Genomic DNA, 22,859 nt, shown 5'->3' with positions numbered 1-22,859 from the left:
GTGTGCACACATATACACACACACAGACACGCACAGATGTATTTGCACACAGCGTGCACACACATCCATGCACTCGCACTAATGCACACACACACACACATAACGACATACACACCGACACACTAAATATTTCTACTCTATTTCTGAAATAAATAACAAGTGCCCCTGAGAGTCATGCTCAATTGAGATTTAACTGTCGGAGTGGGATTACTTGATAATGACATTCTGGTGGCCTCCATTTTGTTTCTACAGTGAGTAAAGTTGCACAGAGAGCCAGTGGCTAGGGTTTGCTGGGCAGGCTGGGACACTGGATTCCAAGTGTCAAGATGCCAAGCAGGCGAGGTTGTTATTATGTTCCCAAGCTGATACCTGATAAAGGAAACGAACGCTGTCCTCTGGAAAAAAACTAACTTTTGATAATGCTGGACTGTCTACCGCAGTGTGTGTATGTGTGTCAGGTGATATTGGTGATGTATGTCTGCATAGGAATGGGGGGGATGTGGTTGGCTGTGTGAGTGTTTGCATATCTGTGTGTGAGTGTTTCCATCATATCAGAGAAAGACACTCAGAAAACAAACAGAGGTTGGGTCATATTAGCCCGGTTGTCTCTGTGTGTGTGTGTGTGTGTGTAAAATATAATACTGTGGACAGAATACATTTTAGAGAACAACGGAACCGAATGTAAGGACATACAGTGCATTCGGAAAGTATTCAGAAGTATTCAGTATTTTGACTTTTTCCACATTTTGTTACCTTACAGCCTTATTCTAAAATTGATTACATTATTTCCCCTCCTCATCAATCTACACAAAATACCCACAAAGTGAAAACAGGTTTTTAGAAAATTTTGCAAATGTATTAAAAATAAAAAACAAAAATACCTTCTTTACATAAGTATTCAGACCCTTTGCTATGAGACTCGAAATTTTGCTCAAGTGCATCCTGTTTCCATTGAACATCCTTGAGATGTTTCTACAACTTGACTGGAGTCCACCTTTGGTAAATTCAATTGATTGGACATGATTTGGAAAGGCACACACCTGTCTATATAAGGTCCCACAGTGCATGTCAGAGCAAGAACCAAGCCATGAGGTTGAATGAATTGTCCGTAGAGCTCCGAGACTGGATTGTGTCGAGGCACAGATCTGGGGAAGGGTACCAAAACATTTCTGCAGCATTGAAGGTCCCCAAGAGCATAGTGGCCTCCATCATTATTAAATGGAAGAAGTTTGGAACCACCAAGACTCTTCCTAGAGCAGGCTGCCCGGCCAAACTGAGCAATCGGGGTAGAAGGGCCTTGGTCAGGGAGGTGACCAAGAACCCAATGGTCACTCTGACAGAGCTCCAGAGTTCCTCTTTGGAGATGGGAGAACTTTCCAGAAGGACAACCATCTCTGCAGCACTCCACCAATCAGGCACATGACAGCCCACTTGGAGTTTGCCAAAAGGCACCTAAACGACTCTCAGACCATGAGAAACAAGATTCTCTGGTCTGATGAAACCAATATTGAACTCTTTGGCCTGAATGCCAAGCGTCACGTCTGGAGGAAACCTGGCACCATCCCTACGGTGAAGCATGGTGGTGGCAGCATCATGCTGTGGGGATGTTTTTCAGCAGCAGGGACTGGGAGACTAGTCAGGATCGAGGGAAAAATGAACAGAGAAAAGTACAGAGATCCTCAGACTGGGGGCGAAGGTTCACCTTCCACAGGACAACGACCCTAAGCATACAGCCAAGACAACGCAGGAGTGGCTTCGGGACAAGTCTCTGAATGTCCTTGAGTGGCCCAGCCAGAGACCGGACTTGAACCCGATCGAACATCTCTGGAGAGACCTGAAAATAGTGGTCGATTTCCAGTTTTTAAGTATGCGTTTTTTCAAGATGATTGACGAGAAAAGTATTGTCCAACCCATCGTGTATCTCACTGCACCCTCATATGCCATATCTTGAAATATACAGACAGAGGGATTAAAAGTACATTTACATTGTAATACTTCTGACAGCCAACTTTCTAACTGTGCCCATAACATTTCGACATTATTTTTCCCCATTGTGCTGTAAGTGTTAGAAAACATATATGGTTGAAAGGTTTTCCTGACCATGTGACCTGACCAGGAAAATATCAGAGCCTTCTTCAGAGGTTATTCAGGAACATTGTCCTCTGCTGTCTACCTTCTATTTTGTAAAAACTTGAAAATAAAATAAAAACGTGACCCTTGACCCACTATAGAGATGACAACATTAATTCAGTTCCATATTACAATTGTAGTTATCTTTTCATCAATCTATCTGCAGGCTGCCCCCTGTTGGCATACAGTTGTTCCTTTTGATCATAGGTGTGCAATTCAGGTAACATGCTTGACTGCAGCAGGTGATAAGATAATTACCTGTGCTCAGTTTTTCAAAATGTATCTATCTGGTTTGCCTATCAGATGGGATTAAATGGATCGAAATAACATTTATATAACGAGGGTCCCCATTCAAGTCAATGATGCATCAGTCTAATTATTATATTTCTATGCATTTAATCCTATCAGATAGCCGAAATCCGGATAGATACCTTTTGAAAAAGTGAGCGCTGAAGTCCAACGGCGGGAAATTCAATAACATAGAGACCTGTTTTTCTACTGCATATTTCGAAAAATACATACACTTTGTGTACCTAATCCATAAAGTTTAAGAAAATCCCATTGTTTTTGGACCTGCGGCGGGTAGCCTAGCAGTTAAAAGCATTGGGCCAGTAACAGAAAGGTCGATGTTTCGAATCCCTGAGCTGCCAAGGTGGAAAATCTGCCGTTCTGCCCTTGAGCAAGGCAGTTAACCCCCAACAACTGCTTCCAGGGCAGCGATTAAGACATGCAGCTATTGTGCCGTGCAAAGGAAAAGTAGCCCTATCCAGCTGCAAAAGGAGTCACTTTGTCAACATGGGAACGAACTAAAAGTTAGCTTTTAGTTTAGGGGAATCCTTGGTTTTATCCATTGAGTTACAGCAATATAAATTGGGTGCAGATATTTCCTAAAATAAAACTGTAAATACTGCTTACACTCACGTTTCAGAATGCGTCCTTGGATTGGGATGGATAATAGGCATTCAGAAAAAGACAGCAATGGGTAGGCCCAAGGGTTTATTTAGGTGCTAAATTAGTAGGCCTAGTCTATAAAATGTTGTTTTGTTATGGCAAAGAAAGGTAGAGCCAAACATCAAACTATATGCCTATCATTCCTGATGTTGACATTTTAATTGTGAATAGGCTAGGCTTACTTTGAAGATTTTACACTATATAACAAAACGGGGAAGGGCACCAGAAATATGAAGTAAACCATGAACGGGGGCGGCAGGTAGTTTAGTGGTTAAGAGCGTTGTGCCAGTAACCGAAAGGTCGCTGGTTCTAATCCCCGAGTCGACTAGGTGAAAAATCTGTCAATGTGCCCTTGAGCAAGGCACTTAACCCTAATTGCTCCTGTAAGTTGCTCTGAATAAGAGAGTCTGCTAAATGACGTAAATGTAATGAACAAATATTCTATGTTCAAGAGCGCATCGCAAGCCTGACATTTTCCTGTAATAGATTGATGGGTAGGCTACTTCAAATTACAGCTTTTGAAGCGTGGACATGTACGCAGTGACCCATTCCTAACAAAACGCACATAATGGTAGCATTTACAGATGTTGATAATGGGAAATCTTAAATAAGATCCATAATTTGATCGTTTAGGCAAGGCCTACTTTATTGCCAGTTCTGGACTGTTTCTGTTGCTAAATGCTTTGTTTGTTATGTTTTTGTTTTGCTATTTGTTTATTTTATAGTTTAGATTAGGCTATAACTAAACAATATAGGCATGGGCTACTTTCTTTGTTTGGTGCAGGCCCACTTGGCCTTCCACTTGCCTCAGTGCAATTCCCTTTGGGTTTTACGCTTGTTCTCATTGGACGCACCATTTCTCCGAAGGGTGGCGTTTTACACCACTTTCGGCAGCTTTCCTGAAACCAAAGGTCCCCTTCACCAGTCGTATCAGCAATTCAGACTGAATGCAAATCAGAAGTGTCATTCTGAAAGAATCGAGAGGGTGAAGTGTAGCGCATTCCTTGAGAGAGTATAAAACCCTTATCTTCTCTCCCAGCCGGCTCTCAGTCAGGCAACTTGGCTCCCGCACGTAGCAGATGCATGAGCTTTGGCTGAAATTGAGAGCTTCGTGGTCAGTAGGGAAGTTAAAATACTTATTCTAACCGAAATAGCGAGTAGGCTATTGTTGCAACATCAATTTATAGGCTACTTTGCGTCGCAGGGATTTAATTTCGTCCGTAACTTTCTGTTATCCGTTTTCGTGACCATGGGTTCACAACAAACTCACTTGTACGCGTGGGCATTGATGATAGTCGCGGTTTTCTGTCAACGGGGTCATGGAAGTTGCCCGGAGAAAGATTTGGAGAAAAGGGAAGAGGAGGCGAACATAGTTTTGACTGGAACTGTTGAAGAAATCATGAACATGGATCCAGTGCACAATACATACTCTTGCAAGGTAAGTCTGACTGTCCTAGCGTGAGTTGATATATTTCTGTTGAATAAGGTTGCTGCTGAATCTTTAACCGTAGGCTACAAAGTAACATAGTCTTGTTGAAAACGTTACAACGTATCACATGTTTCTGTTTAAGAAGGTAGGATAGGCCTTCATGGAACTCCAAAGGGGCACCTGTCAAATCATAGCCTATGCCAGCCCACTTTTCTTCCAATGTCATTTTGAATATTTTGTTTCAAAGCATAAAATAAAGGCAATTTTGCTTCAAAGCATAAAATAAAGGCAATAGTTGAACAAATAAGTAACAATATCACCCCTTTTAACAAACATGTTTTTATTACATATTTTAGGCTAATAAATAATTTTATTAATCGAATAAAAATCTGAATGTGTTCCATAAGGGAAGGTCAATTGAGCTCTAGTGATTTTAAATACTTGATTTAGCTATAAGACTTTACATTTGCTGTTCTTCAGAAGACTTGTTTTCTTTATTTATAAGTATGAGGTAGTATTTGCGAACATGACAAACCAATATACCGGTAAGATAAAGAGAAGAATACAACCTTATTGTCAAATGGAAATTCATATTTTGCAGTCTTGTTATCCCTAACTCCGCGGACACCACAGACGAGAGGCTGGAAGCAGCACAGGGTCAGCCGCAAAGAGGTGCCCCTGCAGCAGGTTAGGGGTTAAAGGGCCTTGCTCTAGGGCACAATGGCAGTAGGTTGCACCTGAGATTCTGATGCCAGCAACCCTTGGTTGCAAAATCATGTAGTAATGTATACTGTTAACAGATAGATAAATAGATATTCAATTCAAATGGGTGCGGGAAAATCTTGTTGTGCTGCATTAAGATTAAAAGGGCTGGAAACAACAAGTTATTCCAATGTAGGCTAATGTTTAGTGATATACATACACTCGTGAAATCCATGACCGTAGTCCTCACAGAAGCCAATCCTGCAATTAACAAAACTACTCCACAAACCCCTCCGCGTTATCAGTCATTGAGAAATTCCTTTGGTCATTCATTATAAAAAACGTAGTGGCAGTCAGCGCTCTCTGAGCTCAGCAACCTGCTGGTTGGTCTATGGTTCCTTGTCTCATGATTTGGGAGTTGTCCCATTTTTGGATCTGAACCACCGACCACCAAATGAGACCAGCCCATATAGTGAAATGAAAACCTACCAATGAATATGCAATATCTTCTGTTGCAAATAAGGTTATGGTTTAGGAGATATAGTTCAGGAAAGTAAGTAATTATTCAACCCTGTTACTCTCTGATGTATACAATTTGGCCCTTTTAAATGTGTATTACAATAAGTGCTTTGGAGAATAAGTACCTGGAATACCTTATGATTACAAAATACTTTTTCTATTAAATGTTTGCTTAAAGGTAAACTGCAAAATGACAAACAATATGGCAACTTTCCACTTGCAGACATCATATCCTGTTTATGATGTCATCTTGTTCAGTCTACCTTTAAAGTTACAACTTCAATAAAGGAGGAGCCTCAATAAAGAGCTAAAACCCCACTGTCTTTTTCCATGGCCTTGGTAAAGGTGAGGGTATGGCGGTACCTGAAAGGAAAGACGGTGGTCAATGGCGAGGTTCTTCTGGACGGCGGCAACAAGGTGATGATTGGAGGCTTCGGTGACCCTGAGGTCTGCGACAACCAGGTTGCCACTGGCGACACGCGCATTTTCTTTGTCAACCTGGCCCCGGAGTTCATGTGGCCGACACACAAGAATGAGCTGATGCTCAATTCCAGCCTGATGAGGATTACCCTGCGCAACCTGGAGGAGGTGGAGCACTGTGTGGACGGTAAGCTGCCATTTTGTTGTCTCTTCTCTCACTCTGTCTCAACAGGACTGAATGGAATAGACATCCCATCTCTGTTTAAGTGTCCCATCTAATATGGCTGCAAGTGCCAGCCAGGTGAACTGAATGTGACCTCCACACATTAGTCTGAGAAGAGTCAATTTCATGGAAATTGAAATACAAGTATGTTTCAGGAGTGGCCAGCTGCCAGACAGTCACATTTTTAAAATCATGATGTTTAGTTTATATAATTATTTTAAGGTTATTCTGACAGTTGTATGGGGCAATCACATTGTAAAGCTAGGCATCACAATCCCTGCTCTCCTGCATCACAAGTAAGTGGTGTCTGAAATGTCATAGCTGTAGGGTTACACCCACCACTCTGTTTCCCAGTACTCAGACAAGTGGGGACACCTGACTCATCTAAGCAGGTTGGTTGTCATGGTGAAGGTGCTGCGGCCCTTCTCTGGTCAGTCAGCCCTCAAGGAGGTAGGTGTGTCCCCTTTGATGAACACCTTCAGAGACAGTAAATTACCTCCCTGAGGCTTGACCCCTAACCTGTGACCCTAGTCTGTGGGACGTTTTATGTAGTCAGAGGGGAGCTCCTTAAGTCTTTTTACATATAACCCGAAGCTTTGAGTTATTTACTGGGGACGGTGTTTCTCACACTCTTTTAGCAGTAGATACTGAAAACCTCCCCACTGCAATAAGAGTTAATTGAAAACGTTGGCTCTTTTTGGTACTTTTTTGTAGAGAACCCATTTGTCAGCCACTATAAGAAGACCAATACCCGTGACTAATGAGTCTGTGACCATGCCCCTCTGTGCCAGCAAGCATGGCTTGTTGCTGTTCAGCTTCTGCTGGTGCTTGAAAATGCTGGTCAAAAGTAAGACTCCACGGCCTTCATAAGAAGGCCTCAAATATCAGGGAAAACAGTCAGTGCCCGACTCATTCGTGGTGGCAGGTGATTCCAATGGTCACAGCTTGCTTACAGTGTTTGGTTGAGTTTGGCACACACATAAAAATGAATTTGCTTGTCTGTCCAGGCAAGCAGCAGTGTACTGCTAAACTTTTTTTTCTCCCATTTTTTATTTTTTTTTGCGAAGAGGGGAGTTTCTTGGCTCTAGCAACTAATGTCTAGAATGTGTCCTTTTTTTGTTGTGGGTGCCTTGTGTTTGAAGAGGTTCTTAGCATGGCCAGAGGAGCCCCATATTTCACCTAACCGGCTAGAGGGCCTAGTGTTATGCATGCTACTGCAAAAAAAAAAATGTGTGGACTGGTGAAGAGAGAACGTATGCCTTCGTGTCCTATTTCGTTTCAATTAAACCTTATGAAACTTTTCAAGCTTTATTCAAGTTAACTTGCAATGTAATTGTAATATTGCATTGCTGTGCAATTATTGCAGTGCACTGACTTGCTTTTGGGGCATAGTAATTATCCAGGCCTCTCGTGGTTAGATACAAATCCGGGACCCATTTTAGCCAGGTGATTTGTTGGCATTCCTCTGAAGAATTAGCTCTGAGGCTTCACTCCATAGCAACGTTTTTAATTAAGATAGTCAATTTGGATCCCATCCTCTGTGTGCAGCCAACCATCCATCGAGTAGACTGGGGATGTTAGTACAGTCGGACAAGACTCTACCTGCCGCTGCGCTCAGTGTATCCTCCTCTTTCTTCCCATTCTTGACATTTCCACAGCTAGGAGAGACCCAGGAATGCCTGGCGGAGCTAGGTGGGGAGAAAAAAGATAGTCTTTGTGTAACATGAAAGGGGACAGAGGATGAGTGCGAATGAAGTGGAAAGAGTGGGGAAGAGTGTGAGAATTATTTGTTCTGGTGTTGACTTGGAATGCTGAGGATGTATGTTTTGCTTAGCATCTCATGGTCGGGAAGTGCTAGCAAAGCTCCAAGGTGTAGACAGATGCCTGGAGGCATTATGTTTCTCACTCGCTCCACATTGCTTTAGTGCGGCAGTACGGGCCAAAACCTTGCACGGGATCACTCAAGCAATGCGTTCCTCTCGCTAACAGCAGCCTTTCCCCCCCCAAAGGAGTGTTTACAAGACCTCCGTAAACACCCGGCACTATTAAAAACACAACTCCATATTTGACCCGCTCCCAACGTGTTATCTCTGTTTACTGTGCCCGCAAAGGCAATTTAGAGACTGAATTAAGAGAAGAAAAAGGCCGAATGCACATCTTCTGACTGAGACATACGTCCTCTCACATTGTTAAATTGCACGATAAGCGAAGACCCCAGCACTGCATCTTCCTCTCCCTTTGTTTGCTCCTGGAGCAACTACTATTCATTGAAGTCTTAGCATATTCAATTGTGCCTCACGCACCGAGTTGTCAGATAATGTGTCAAAATCAAGAAGAGCCATTTGCAAGGCTTTGGAAACACAATCATACGTCTGTCTGTGAAAGTGTATGGTGGGATACGAGACTTAACCGTATGCCTGGGGCTTCATTTTCTGTGAACTGAGAAAATATAAATTCACTGTTTTGTTGTCGTTTCTTTTTTCCTTTGCTATGTTAATGATGGAGGGAAAAGGGAAAGGGCTAGGGGAGAGGATCATAGATGGAGAGGAATCCCACTTGATGGATAGGTGTTGAACTTACAGGGAGATGCTATCTGTCCTGGTTTGTTTTTCAGCTGTTTTTGTTTCAACTCCACTTGAAGGCAATAAAGTCATCCCCTCAAGGCTCTGTCAGGGGAGCGCAACAAAGGGCTTTTTCTTCCCCTCTGTCTTCATCCCAGAAGTCACTGGAGGATAAACTTGCATGATGTCAAGAGCATGTTGGGATGCTTGCCCCATTTGTAATTCGGTGTCAATAGCTCACAATGCCAGAGTAGACCACCTACCATCATTTGGGGTTTCCTTCCTTATTCTATGTACACAGATTAGAATTATGCAATTGCGCAAAGGAATTTGATCCCTGTTCAATGTCATGATATTTGTCTTTACCACATATAGCTATGTAGGTTTTATTTATGTCCCAAAGAGGAGGTGTAGGGGGGTATTTGACTAACCCAAAGAAGTGCGAGAATAATCCCACACCCAGACAGTCCCACCCAGAAGACTGAGAGGGCACTGAGGTCTTGGGTTTCTTTATCCCAAACTACTGATGTACAAACTCCCCTTTTTGAGTTCAGAGAGTCAGGGTAAGTTATGGATCCAAGCAGGGTGACTCTGAGTGTACTTTTCTCAGTATACTTTAACGTATTAGGGTGTCTGTGGGTTTGTGTCCCTGGGTGTGTGCCGTATGCATGTGTATGTGTGTGCACAATGTAAGTTTTTGCAGTGAAGTGAGTGGAGGGCAGTGAGAAGATAATGAGGATTGGAGGGGCGAGCAACAAAGGCAGAGCGATGTACCTGTTTGCCAGCTTCTCCCGAGTCTCCAGAGTTATTACACTTTTTAGATTTTAATAAAAAAAATGATGGGTGTGCGGTGCCTGACCGGAATAGCGACGAAGGGCTCCAAATGGAAAAGGAAGGAGAGAGGAGGGGACCTTGCCTCCTTGACTCACCCTCCTACCCGTGACACTGTTTGGTTGCTGATAAGAATCACTGATGGAATTGATGGCTCATTGAGAGATACATGTACAGACAGACACCATAGGTCTGCCACTCCTTTCATACATACATACTACCATATACAGTTAGACATAATGCCATATAACCTGAATGTAAAATCTCCAAAAAGCTAAAATTGTATTTTGTGTAGGTAAGTGAGGAGATCGTAGACCAAACTTTGAGTTGAAGCCAAGGCGCTCATCTGGCATTTTTGATGATTGTCTAAGAGGAAGGATGAACCTCACTCCATTTCTAATTGTCAGTTGTCATCTCAAGCATTTTATAATAGTTGTAAAAATATGACAAAAAATGTAATGTATGCATTAGCATTCTTTACCCTTACGGAACAATTTTTAAACATTCAATAGGACTAGATGCCTTTCATTCAACCGTTCATGGTGTGGTCTGGTTCTTGAATGCTGCCCTGGGCTGTACAGGGAGAGCAACACTGAACAACTATATAAACAAACAAAAATATAAATGCAATATGTAAAGTGTTGGTCCCATGTTTCATGACCTTAAATCTAATATCCCAAAAGCTTATTTTACACAATTTGTACCCGAATTTGTTTACATCCCTGTTAGTGAGCATTTCTCCTTTGCCGAGATAATCCATCCACCTGACAGGTGTATCATATCAATAAGCTGATTAAACTGCATGATCATTACAAGGGATGTGACAAATGGGCAATTTTGCTTAACGTTTAAAGAGCCATTAAAAAAAAAAAAATCGTTTTTCTGTTAACACAACAAAAGATCTGAAAATTCCACTTCAATTTACAATGCAGAATAATGGTCCTATTACGTGTGTATGACCGCTAGTTATATCTACCGCAACCCTTTACAGATACAGAACGCATTTACAGTAACATGCCGTTTAGGGTTGGGCGATATTACGATATAATCGGACAGACATCAAACTAGACACTCTAATGTATTTGTCCTCTTGCTCAGTTGTGCACCGGGGCCTCCCACTCCTCTTTCTATTCTGGTTAGAGCCTGTTTGCGCTGTTCTGTGAAGGGAGTAGTACACAGCGTTGTACGAGATCTTCAGTTTCTTGGCAATTTCTTGCATGGAATAGCCTTCATTTCTCAGAACAAGAATAGACTGACAAGTTTCAGAAGAAAGTTCTTTGTTTCTGTCCATTTTGAGCCTGTAATCGAACCCACAATTTCTGATGCTCCAGATAGTCAACTAGTCTCTAGAAGGCCACTTGTATTCCTCCTTTAATCTGCACAACAGTTTTCAGCTGTGCTAACATAATTGCAGAAGGGTTTTCTAATGATCAAATAGCCTTTTAAAATGATGAACTTGGATTAGCAAACACAACATCCCATTGGAACACAGGACTGATGGTTGCTGATAATGGGCTTCAGTACACCTATGTAGATATTCCATAAAAAATCAGCTGTTTCCAGCTACAATAGCCATTTACAACATTAACAATATCTACACTGTATTTCTGATCAATTTGATGTTACAGTTGAAGTCGGAAGTTTACATACACCTTAGCCAAATACATTTAAACTCAGTTTTCACAATTCCTGACATTTAATCCTAGTAAAAAGTCACTGTCTTAGTTCAGTTAGGATCACCACTTTATTTTAAGAATATGAAAAGTCCGAATAATAGTAGAGAGAATGATTTATTTAAGCTTTTATTTCTTTCATCACATTCCCAGTGGGTCAGAAGTTTACATACACTCAATTAGTATTTGGTAGCATTGCCTTTAATTTGTTTAACTTGGGTCAAACGTTTCAGGTAGCCTTCCACAAGCTTCCCACAATACATTGGGTGAATTTTGGCCCATTCCTTCTGACAGAGCTGGTGTAACTGAGTCAGGTTTGTAGGCCACCTTGCTCGCACATGCTTTTTCAGTTCTGCCCACAAATGTTCTATAGGATTGAGGTCAGGGCTTTGTGATGGCCACTGCAATACCTTGACTTTGTTGTCCTTAAGCCATTTTGCCACAACTTTGGAAGTATGCTTGTCCATTTGGAAGACCCATTTGTGACCAAGCTTTAACTTCCTGACTGATGTCTTGAGATGTTGCTTCAATATATCCACCTAATTTTCCTTCCTCATGATGCCATCTATTTTGTGAAGTACACCAGTCCCTCCTGCAGCAAAGCACCCCCACAGCATGCTGCTGCCACCCCTGTGCTTCACGGTTGGGATGGTGTTCTTCGGCTTGAAAGCAACCTCCTTTTTCCTCCAAACATAATGATGGTCTTTATGGCCAAACAGTTCTATTTTTGTTTCATCAGACCAGAGGACGTTTCCTCCTGCATCTTCACAAGGTCCTTTGCTGTTGTTCTGGGATTGATTTGCACTTTTCGCACCAAAGTACGTTAATCTCTAGGAGACAGAACGCGTCTCCTTCCTGAGCGGTATGACGGCTACGTGGTCCCATGGTGTTTATACTTGCGTACTATTGTTTGTACAGATGAATGTGGTACCTTCAGGTGTTTGGAAATTGCTCCCAAGGATGAACCAGACTTGTGGAGGTCTACACATTTTTTTTTTTCTGAGGGCTTGGCTGATTTCTTTTGATTTTCCCATGATGTCAAGCAAAGAGGCACTGAGTTTGAAGGTAGGCCTTGGAATACATCCACAGGTACACCTCCAATTGACTCAAATTATGTCAATTAGCCTATCAGAAGCTTCTAAAGCTGTTTAAAGGCACCATCAACTTAGTGTATGTAAACTTCTGACCCACTGGAATTGTGATACAGTGAATTATAAGTGAAATAATCTGTCTGTAAACAATTGTTGGAAAAATTACTTGTTTCATGCACAAAGTAGATGTACTAACCGACTTGCCAAAACTATAGTTTGTTCACAAGACATTTGTGGAGTGGTTGAAACACATAGGTTGGAGTCATTAAAACTTGTTTATGTACACTTCCGACTTAAACTGTATTTTAACGGACAATAAAATTGCTTTTCTTTCGAAAACAAGGACATTTCAAAGTGACCCCAAACTTTTGAACGGTAGTGTATATGTGTATTCATTTGGGTTCACAGTGCAGACCGAACCGAGGTCCCCTTGCCGAGCCGGGTACATGTACTGTTACACCCCTAGTGCACAAACTGTTCAGAAATTACTTGTGCTGAAATTTAGGGTGAAATTTACTCAACGATTATAAATGAGCCCCCAGGACCCTCTCTCTGATGTCAGGACTTTGGGGCTCCTGCTTCGTGGGAAGGAAGGCTCTTCCCTAGCTGTCTCTCTCCGTCTGTCCCCCTGTCACCACCCCTCTTTCTGTCGAACTCATTGCCTGCATGTCTGTCACATAATACTGTTTTTCTTTGTGTATCTCTCTTGCCTGTCCATGTCTATCCACCGCGCAGCCCATACATCTGTCTTTTCACCAGCCTTTCTTTCGAACTCTAGCATCTACCCATCACCCCCCACCCACCCATATTTATTTCATCAACTCTCATCTCCATCCCATCTGTTCCTGGAGATCTGGGTGTAGAAGGTAACGCTTGCTTTTTCCCACTATTTCACTCCTCCTCTGTCTCTGAGCCCATCTGAGGCCTCACTTTGTCCACCTGCAATTAGGCTGGAATCAGGGCCGTAAAGCTGCCAGCCTAATAACCAGGTGCAACCTCCAGACCCGAGCCGTGCTCAAAAACAAATAGGATTGGCCTTTTATATCTCCATATTCCTGATGTTCTATCACAAGGAGATGTGTGTGTGTGTGTGTGTGTGGCTTTTTTCAACTTCGTAGCTAACAATTGATAAAAGGTAGGTAGTATAAACTTAACCACATGTAACATATGGATTTGCATTACTATACACAACAAAAGTCACAATGCAAAGTTACACCTTACTTTTATATTTTTCTAGTTATTGCATAAAACCGATCAAAATTCCATGTCAGAAAATATTTTTCCAGGGTGTGCTGTAATATGGAGGACATGGCAAGCCAGCCTATTCCCTATAATGTAAATGTTCACATTTTGTTACCTTACAGTGGGATTCAAATGGATTTAATTCTTTTTTTTGTCAAGGTGAATGTCTCCCAGTGTCTGTTGGCTCCTGAGTGGCGCAGTGGTCTAAGGCACTGCATCGCAGTGCTAACTGTGCCACTAGAGATCCTGGTTCGAATCCAGGCTCTGTCGCAGCCGGCCGCGACCGGGAGACTCATGGGCGGCGCACAATTGGCCCAGCGTCGTCCAGGGTAGGGGAGGGAATGGCCGGCAGGGATGGAGCTCAGTTGATAGAGCATGGCGTTTGCAACGCCAGGGTTGTGGGTTCGATTCCCATGGGGGGCCAGTAAAAAAATAAATAAAAATGTATTCACTAACTGTAAGTCGCTCTGGATAAGAGCGTCTGCTAAATGACTAAAATGTAAAAATGTAATGTAAAATGTTGGAAAGCAGACTGAACCAGGTTTTCCTATAGGATTTTGCCTGTGCTTAGCTCTAAAAATAAACAACCTAGTCCATGCTGATGACAAGCATACCCATAACAGGATGCAGCCATCACCATGCTTGAAAATATGAAGATTGGTACTCAGTGACGTGTTGGATTTGCCCCAAACATAATGTAACATAATTCAGGACATAAGGTTAATTTCTTTGCCACATTTTTTGCAGTTTTACTTTAGTGCCTTAATGCAAATAGGTTGCATGTTTTGGAATATGTTTTATTCTGTACAGGCTTCCTTTTATAATATAAAAATATATAAGATGCCATTTAGCAGATGCTTTTATCCAAAGCGACTTAAAGTCATGTGTGCATACATTTTTACGTATGGGTGGTCCCGGGGATCGAACCCACTACCCTGGCATTACAAGCGCCATGCTCTACCAATTGAGCTACAGAGGACCACTCTGTCATTTAGGTTAGTATTGTGGAGTAACTACAATGTTGTTGATGCATCCTCAGTTTTGTACTATCACAACCATTAAACTATGTAACCGTTTTCCTTCCTCTCCGGCAACTGAGTTAGGAAGGACACCTCTATCTTTGTAGTGACTGGATGTATTGATACACCATCCAAAGCATAATTGATAACTTCACCATGCTCAAAGGGATTATTTAGTTTGCTTTTCCCCCTGTCCATCTACCAATAGGTGCCCTTCTTTGTGAGGCATTGGAAAACCTCCCTGGTCTTTGTGGTTGAATCTGTGTTTGGAATTCACTGCTCGACTGAGGGACCTTACAGATAATTGTATGTGTGTGGTACAGAGATGGGGTAGTCATTCAAAAATCATGTTAACCACTATTATTGCACACAGAGTGAGTCCATGTAACTTTTTATGTCCATGCAACTTTTTGTTGAGCAAATACTCCTTTAGGCTTGCCATAACAAAGGGTATGAATACTTATTGATTCAAGACATTTCAGCTTTACATGTTTTATACATTTGTAGCCAACTAGCTATTAGCCTAGCCAACCACCATGGTTATTGTCGGCAAGCTAGAGCCCAACTACTGGACACCAGCTAGAACACAACTAACACAACACAACTAAAACATAAGCAAAAGAGAGAGCAGAGACTTACAGATTGATGGCTGGGGCCCATCCGATGGTAACTTTTTAAGAGTGCAGGCTGAGTTGGCTACCAAAGCAAGGGGGAGGCAGACGCTTCACTGAGCCGAGGGAGAGTCGGGGAAATCCAATAGCTATATAGCGAGAAAAATCCAAAATGGATCGATTCCAGATCTCAGTCAACTAGCACGGTAGTACTAAGCCAAGGTGGAAAAAGTTGCTAAACTCCTGTAGCCTACTTTATAGAGAGCATGCCAAAAAGTTGACAAAACAAAAAGAACAGACGAGGTACTAAACAATTAGAGCAAACCGGTATGGTTTTCTCTTTCGTTTTGAGCCCACGGCAAGAAGGCACCAGAGCCTGCCGTGCTAATGAATTCCCATGAGAAAACACGGACACAAAGTCTGTGAAGAGCATGAAGTGGGGCTAACGTTACCCAGCTTGAGCTTGCTATCGAACTAGCAAATGAACTCTGTAGCACAGAGTAGATGCTCCATATGACGTTTAGAAATAGTTCACTGTGGGTAGTTTAGAAGATATCCAGAAATAAATATGTAATAACCCAAAAACATAACTATGTTTGTACTTATAGGTAACCAGATCGGGACTACAACAAAGTTACTAAGTGTTTGACCACACTGTGTTAATTGGTGAGTAAAAACTCATGCTTCCTACCCTTTAAATTCCTCCCGTTAGCGAGATGACTCATGACGTGTATTTGTCACACCCCATCGAGCAAGACTTTGATGGAGTGTGTGTGTGTGTGTGTTGGCCAAGCACACGTTTGTATGTCTAGCACAGTATGTGTACACTGCAGAGATATCATATCTTAGTAGGGGGAGTGTGAAGACAACGCCTTGAGATGACACCCATCTATGGCTGTACGGCAGCTTTCTGAGGCCTCAGGAATGTGCCTCCCTCCATCTTTTTCTCTCTCTCGCATTCTCTCTCCCTCTGTATCCAGTGTGTGTGTGTGCCCACCCACTGGCCCCCCTGAGCCAAGAGATTTGGCTGGCTGCAGTAGTGGCCGATCCGGTTGTTTTAGACAACAATGGCAAGGAAGTGATGGCTTTCAGAGGCAAACAGAGATATCTGGCTTAGGGCATCTCCGTGACAAACACACACACACACACACACACACACTGGTTCTCTAAAATATGTCATAGCATAGGCTGTAGTTCTTGGGAAGTAAAGCACAGCCCATTGAAGATGAATGAGAACATAGCCACTTGTAACACACCCTCTTCAGTGCAGTGATCACTCGAAGATGGAGCAACAGGCTTCTGTTTGCAGTCAACATAGTTCCATCAGTCACGCAGACTGTTCATTGATTCACAGCACTTGACAGAGAGAAGAGGGTGTGAGGGTAACTCTCCTCTCCAGTGGCTCTCTCCCATGTCCTCCTGTGTAGTGTGTTTCTGTCAAAAATCGTTATTTGATCTCTGCTGCTATGTGTGCATGAATGAGATGTGTGTGTGTGTGTGCCTGCCTGCTTTTGTGCGTCACATTTAGTCTTGGTTTCCAAAAGGGGCTAGAAAAGCAGACGGAAGAAGACAGAATACCTCATCTTAATGTGGTGCATGATGAACTGTAGCCGTCGTTCCCCTTTCGTTGCTTTAGTTTTACTCCAGCAGTGTGGGAAGCCCAGAAAAACAATGACTGATTGAGTTCCACACCTGCAACCAGGCTCCCGGCATTTCCCTGGGAAAGTAGAATCTCTGAAAATGTTCGCCCGAAGGAAGAACTCATCAGAGACAAGCCTACTGCCGGCGGTTTACCCAAACCCACCCTTCATATCGATGTGTTCCTCCTCACTCTCACCATTCCAAACTTGTCTCACTCTGGAGAACCTCGCCATACATTTACATTTTAGTCATTTAGCAGACGCTCTTATCCAGAGCGACTTACAGTTAGTGAGTGCATACATTATTTTTCATACTGGCCCCCCGTGGGAATCGAACCCACAACCCTGGCGTTGCAAACGACATGCTCTACCAACTGAGCTACATCCCTGCCGGCCATTCCCTCCCCTACACTGGACGACGCTGGGCCAATTGTGCGCCGCCCCATGGGTCTCCCGGTCGCGGTCGGCAACAACAGAGCCTGGATTCGAACCAGGATCTCTAGTGGCACAGCTAGCACTGCGATGCAGTGCCTTAGACCACTGCGCGACTCGGGAGGCTATAGACATTACTATATGGCAGTGTCAGCCATTTGGGGGGATGACACAATTTTACAGTTTCTACTGCACGCTGAACTTCTCTACCTGCTCCCTGCATGCTCTGTGAAACTGCAGGCTTTTTTCCCCCTTGGACTAAGTGGATAGAAGCCTATGCTTGAAAAGCACTTGAAATTAGAGAGATTGGAGAGCTTTCCCTGAAAATATGAGGATCGAGATAGTTTGGGATGTAGAGGGGGTTTGGCTCTTCAATCTCATTTTTCTATGAGCAAACTATGTTGAATTTCAGGCCTCTGCATTGAAAAAACTGAACTAGAAGGCCCCATAGTTAAGCGCATAAATGTTCGCCGCAATGCAGCCTCTCGACAAGGGATAAGTCGGAACGCGTGCCGCTCTGATGTCTTTGATTTAAGGAAGAAAGTGAAAATGTAATTGGTCTTTCATTGGCTGCCTGCAAATATTAGCAATGTTTTCCTGTCTGAGGAACAAGACCTGTCAAGCTGTCATACCAGAGGTCAAACAAACTGCACTACAATTCTAGACAACGCGGCCATACTTAAGAACATTACAAACAGTTAAAATGTAAACTGTTTCTCCTTCTCAAAATGCACATCAGCTAATTAAAGTCATCAATTTACTTGCACATGATAGAATGATAAATTGTAGCTGGTCCCATCAGATAACCTGGCACATGTTAACCTCACCAGATGACAGTGACTATTTCCTGGAACAAGTTCTGCATCAGCCAATTACAAATGTTGACGTAGATGGATGTGAACAAACACTTTTCCATAAGAGCATCCTTGACAAAGTCGAGCACTCTCGGTATCATCCTACAGATGGCAGTATTGCAGTAACTGTGTTAGTTATTTTAAAGAAGTTTATTGTGAGTCCGGACTCAAACCCACGTTGGCAAGCATCCATATGAGGAGAGTTTATAGTTTATCAATCTACAGTAGACTTGTCAATCAACTGTTCAATGCATCCTACTGCACGCTGTAAGCCTATTTAATAATATGGTAACACAAGACCATTCAGTTTTTTCAGGGTGTGTTCATTGTCATAGTGATGACTGGTGTTGCACGGTATACTGAAACTTTGGTAGTTTTTCGATACGAAAACATGAAAAATAATTTGGTATTATATTTTTTGTTACTTTCGGTTCTTCTGTCAAATGTGTCTCACGGATCAACTGTCTATCAGTGCAGCCAATGTCCCACTTATAGCGCGAAAGCACCATGCCTGCTCCACTTAGCCTGCACTGGGAGTCTGGGCTGCATCATGTTAGCTCCCCACTCATGCTGCACAGATGTTAACACACTTGAATAATGCGACACTGCATGGAGACATTTTGAAACTGTTAATTACTGCTTGCAAAACAATGTCCATACAGGCTAGAACACAACATAATGGAAGAAGATACCGGTAGCATCCAGCTTTGTAGGCTAACTTTTCTTGCTAGCTTCCAGCTATTACAGCAATTCACTACCCTGATACTTTGTCTGTGATACCAAACCATAAAGCAAAATATGCTGATTTCAAAGCTGAATGCCACAAAAACTTTTAATTCACTTAAATCGGTTTCTCTCTCACGTCTCTCCCAAAGACTATCTATTGCCTCAGCGAACTGACTCCGGGCCGACCCCCTCTTGCCTCTGTAATGACATCATTACTGGTTAATAAAGAGACAGGGCTCACAAAAAAAAGCTACATCTATCAATACGATTCAGCCTGAAATTCGGAATGTTCCTGCATATGAGCATCCCTTTGGTTCCTACATGAACACTGTGTGCTAGTTATCAGTGTTACGTTCCCCAGCAAGGAAACCAAAAATGTAGCTCAAACAGAAGGGGGATCTGAGTCACTGACCACAACCTAAATGAAACAGGTGGGGTTTTAGGAGGGGTTCTGAAAGACACTCATGGGGGTGTCCACAGAAAGTTGACTAGCAACAACAACTGGGACCTAAAAGACGCGCACCATGAGCGCCCGCTAAATTTGCCCAAGAAGAGGAAAACAAAGAAAAACCCACACCAAACTTAAAGACAGGAAGCAAACCAAAAAGTTTAGCAGGAACCAATGGGATGCTCATATGTAGGAACATCCCGAATTGCGGGCTGAATCGTATTGATAGATGTAGCTTTCTTTTGTAAGATAGTCCCCTGTAGCTCAGTTGGTAGAGCATGGCGCTTGCAACGCCAGGGTTGTGGGTTCGTTTCCCACTTGGGGCCAGTATGAAAATGTATGCACTCACTATAACTGTAAGTCGCTCTGGATAAGAGCGTCTGCTAAATTACTAAAATGTAATGAGGAATATCAGACAAAGGAATGTTTTTTTTTTCTAGACAACTGGAGCAGTGGGCCAGCCACTCTTAAATATCACCTGGGCCAGCACAGGTCAAACACCTTTGGACTAACAAGATGTACAAGGTCTGATTTCGTTATTACTGAAACAGGATACAAGTGGGAAATATAAAGATCCAGTCCATTTAAAAAATTGGAGGCCCCTTACACTTCAGTGTTGTGATGTAAAAATTCTAGCAAAATGTATAGCGCATAGAATTAAAAAGGTATTGTTGGACATTATTCATTCTAATCAGACAGGTTTATTACATGGACGATACAGTGGAGATAATTTAAGGCGTGTACTGGAAACAATATAACACTATGAAAAATCTGGGAAACCAGGCCTGCTATTCATAGCAGACTTTGAAAAGGCATTTGATAAAGTACGACTGGAGTTAATATATAAATGCCTGGAGCATTTCAATTTTGGAGAATCTCTTATAAAATGGGTTAACATCATGTATAGTAACCCTAGGTGTAAATATGGCTATTTCTCAGAAAGTTTTAAACTGTCAAGAGGAGTGAAACAAGGTTGTCCACTATCGGCATATATATTTATTATGGCCATCGAGATGTTGGCTATTAAAATCAGATCCATCAATACTATCAAGGGATTAGAAATCCAGGGCTTAAAAACAAAGGTGTCATTGTACGCTGATGATTCATGTTTTCTTTTAAATCCACAAATTGAATCCATCCACAGCCTCATAGAGGATCTAGATACATTTTCTAATCTCTCTCGATTACAATCAAATTATGATAAATGTACTATATTACGAATTGGATCACTAAAAAATATAAAATGTACATTACCATGTAGTTTACCAATAACATGGTCTGATGGTGATGTGGATATACTCGGAATATATATCCCAAATGAAATAAATGATCTCACTCCAATAAATTTGAATAGAAAGTTAGCAAAAATAGATAAGATCGTGCTACCATGGAAAGGTAAATCACCCTGATTAACTGTTTAGTATTATCCCAGTTTACCTATTTGCTTATGGTCTTGCCAATGCCTAGCGAACAGTTTTTTTTATTTTTGATTATATGAGAAAAAAATATTCCAATTTATTTGGAACGGCAAACGGGTCTATTTATTTAATGAATATGAATTCGGCGGACAGAAATTATTAAATATTAAAGCATTAGACCTATCACTAAAAGCTTCAGTCATACAAATGTTATACTTCAATCCAAACTTGTTCTCTTGCAAATTAGTAAGATTGTCTCACCCCATGTTCAAGAATGGCCTTTTTCCCTTTATTCAGATTACAACCTCTCACAGTTATTTGAAAAGAAAATAATCTCCCAAATATCACTATTTCTAAAACAAGCCATAGAAACTTGGTTGCAATTTCAATTTAATCCTCCAGAAACTACAGAACAAATAATGCAAGAAATATTGTGGTTGAACTCAAATATACTAATTGATAAAAAAACATTATTTTTTGAAAAAATGTTTTTAAAAGGTATAATCTTCGTAAATGATATCATAAGAAGGACTGGTGGAGTTATGTCACACATGCAGCTAACAAAAACATATGGAAATGTCTGCTCTACCCAAAATTACAACTAAATAATTGCAGAATTACCGCAAAAATGGAAGAGGAAAGTGGAAGGGGGAAAAAGTAAGGAACTTGTCTGTCGGCCCTGCATTAAAGAGCATAATTGGTTAGAGAAAATTGTGATAAATAAAAAAAGTATACCAGTTTCATTTAAGGACCAAATGGTTGACAGCTGTCCCATATAGATTCTAAAATAATTTGGAAGAGATTTTTGACATACCGATTCCATGGCATAGTGTTTATGTAACTCTGTGTTGTTGTTTTTATCGCACGGCTTTGCTTTATCTTGGCCAGGTTGCAGTTTAAATGAGAACTTGTTCTCAACTGGCTTACCTGGTTAAATAAAGGTGAAATACATTTTTTTTATGAACTTATACGCAAAACGTAGAATTTTTCAAATTAAATTATTATACAAAATTCTTGCTACCAATATAATGTTATTTATATGGGGGATACAATCTTCCCAGCTCTGCAGATTTTGCTGTGAAGGGACAGAATCATTGGATCATTTGTTTTGGTACTGTCCATTTGTAGCTTGTTTTTGGTCACAGGTCCAGGAATGGCTGAAGGATTGCAATATTTACCTGGAGCTAACTCTGCAGATAGCACTACTGGGTGATCTGAAAAGTCATAGTCAATCGATCAATAATATAATAATACTTTTAGCAAAAAAAAATATTTTCAATTTACAATCCGTTGAAACAATGAGAATAGAAGGGTTCAGAACTTTTGTGAAACATCACAGTACAGTTGAAAAATATGGCAAATAGAAATCCAATATGGATGGTGTTAAGAGATAGATGGGAGGTGTTGAATGGAGCTGAAGGATGGGACTAATAACAACTAACAACAACAACAACAAGAACTAATGTAAAGCATACTATGTCCATAATAAGAGTATAGGTTATAGGTTGAGAGCTTTTGTGAAAGAGCACAGTTAGAAAGATATTGCATACAGAAGCAAACCGGATGAACATCATGAAAAATGATCGGAGAGGTTGAGGTTAGAGGAAGTTCAGGAGTAAAAACAAACAAAATAGAATTATTGTAAAATTGACTGTGTCCATAAAATGTATATAGTATGTATAAGCTGGAAGTAGAGGCCTAAGCATTGTTTTTCACTAGTTTTACTCCAATTAGGGAAGGGGTCGTGGGGTTGGAAAGTAATAAAGGGAAATATATTTTTTTAAAGGATGTGTGTGTGTGTGTGTGTGTGTGTGTGTGTGTGTATATATATATATATATATATATATATATATATATATATATATATATATATATATATATATATATATATATATATATATATATATATATATATATATATATATATATATATATATAT

The 22,859-nt window shown here is 41.4% G+C and overlaps 1 protein-coding gene across 2 annotated transcripts in view; it reads left to right on the top strand.

The window, feature by feature from the left end:
- Positions 1-4,060: 4,060 nt before the first annotated feature.
- Positions 4,061-22,859, top strand: part of LOC311149766 (agrin-like) — a 403,861-nt gene continuing 385,062 nt past the window's right edge. For both annotated transcript variants that reach the window (XM_084186990.1, XM_084186988.1), the window contains exons 1-2: positions 4,061-4,519; positions 6,077-6,338. In XM_084186990.1, coding sequence (XP_084043116.1) covers positions 4,331-4,519; positions 6,077-6,338 — 451 coding nt within the window. In that variant the 5' untranslated portion in view covers positions 4,061-4,330. The remainder of the gene's footprint in view (positions 4,520-6,076; positions 6,339-22,859) is intronic.

This window comes from Coregonus lavaretus (genome assembly GCF_964263955.1).
Source record: "Coregonus lavaretus genome assembly, chromosome: 22".
Lineage (NCBI taxonomy): Eukaryota > Metazoa > Chordata > Actinopteri > Salmoniformes > Salmonidae > Coregonus > Coregonus lavaretus.
The sequence above is the reverse complement of the archived record's forward strand: the minus strand, read 5'-3'. Positions and strand labels throughout refer to the sequence as shown.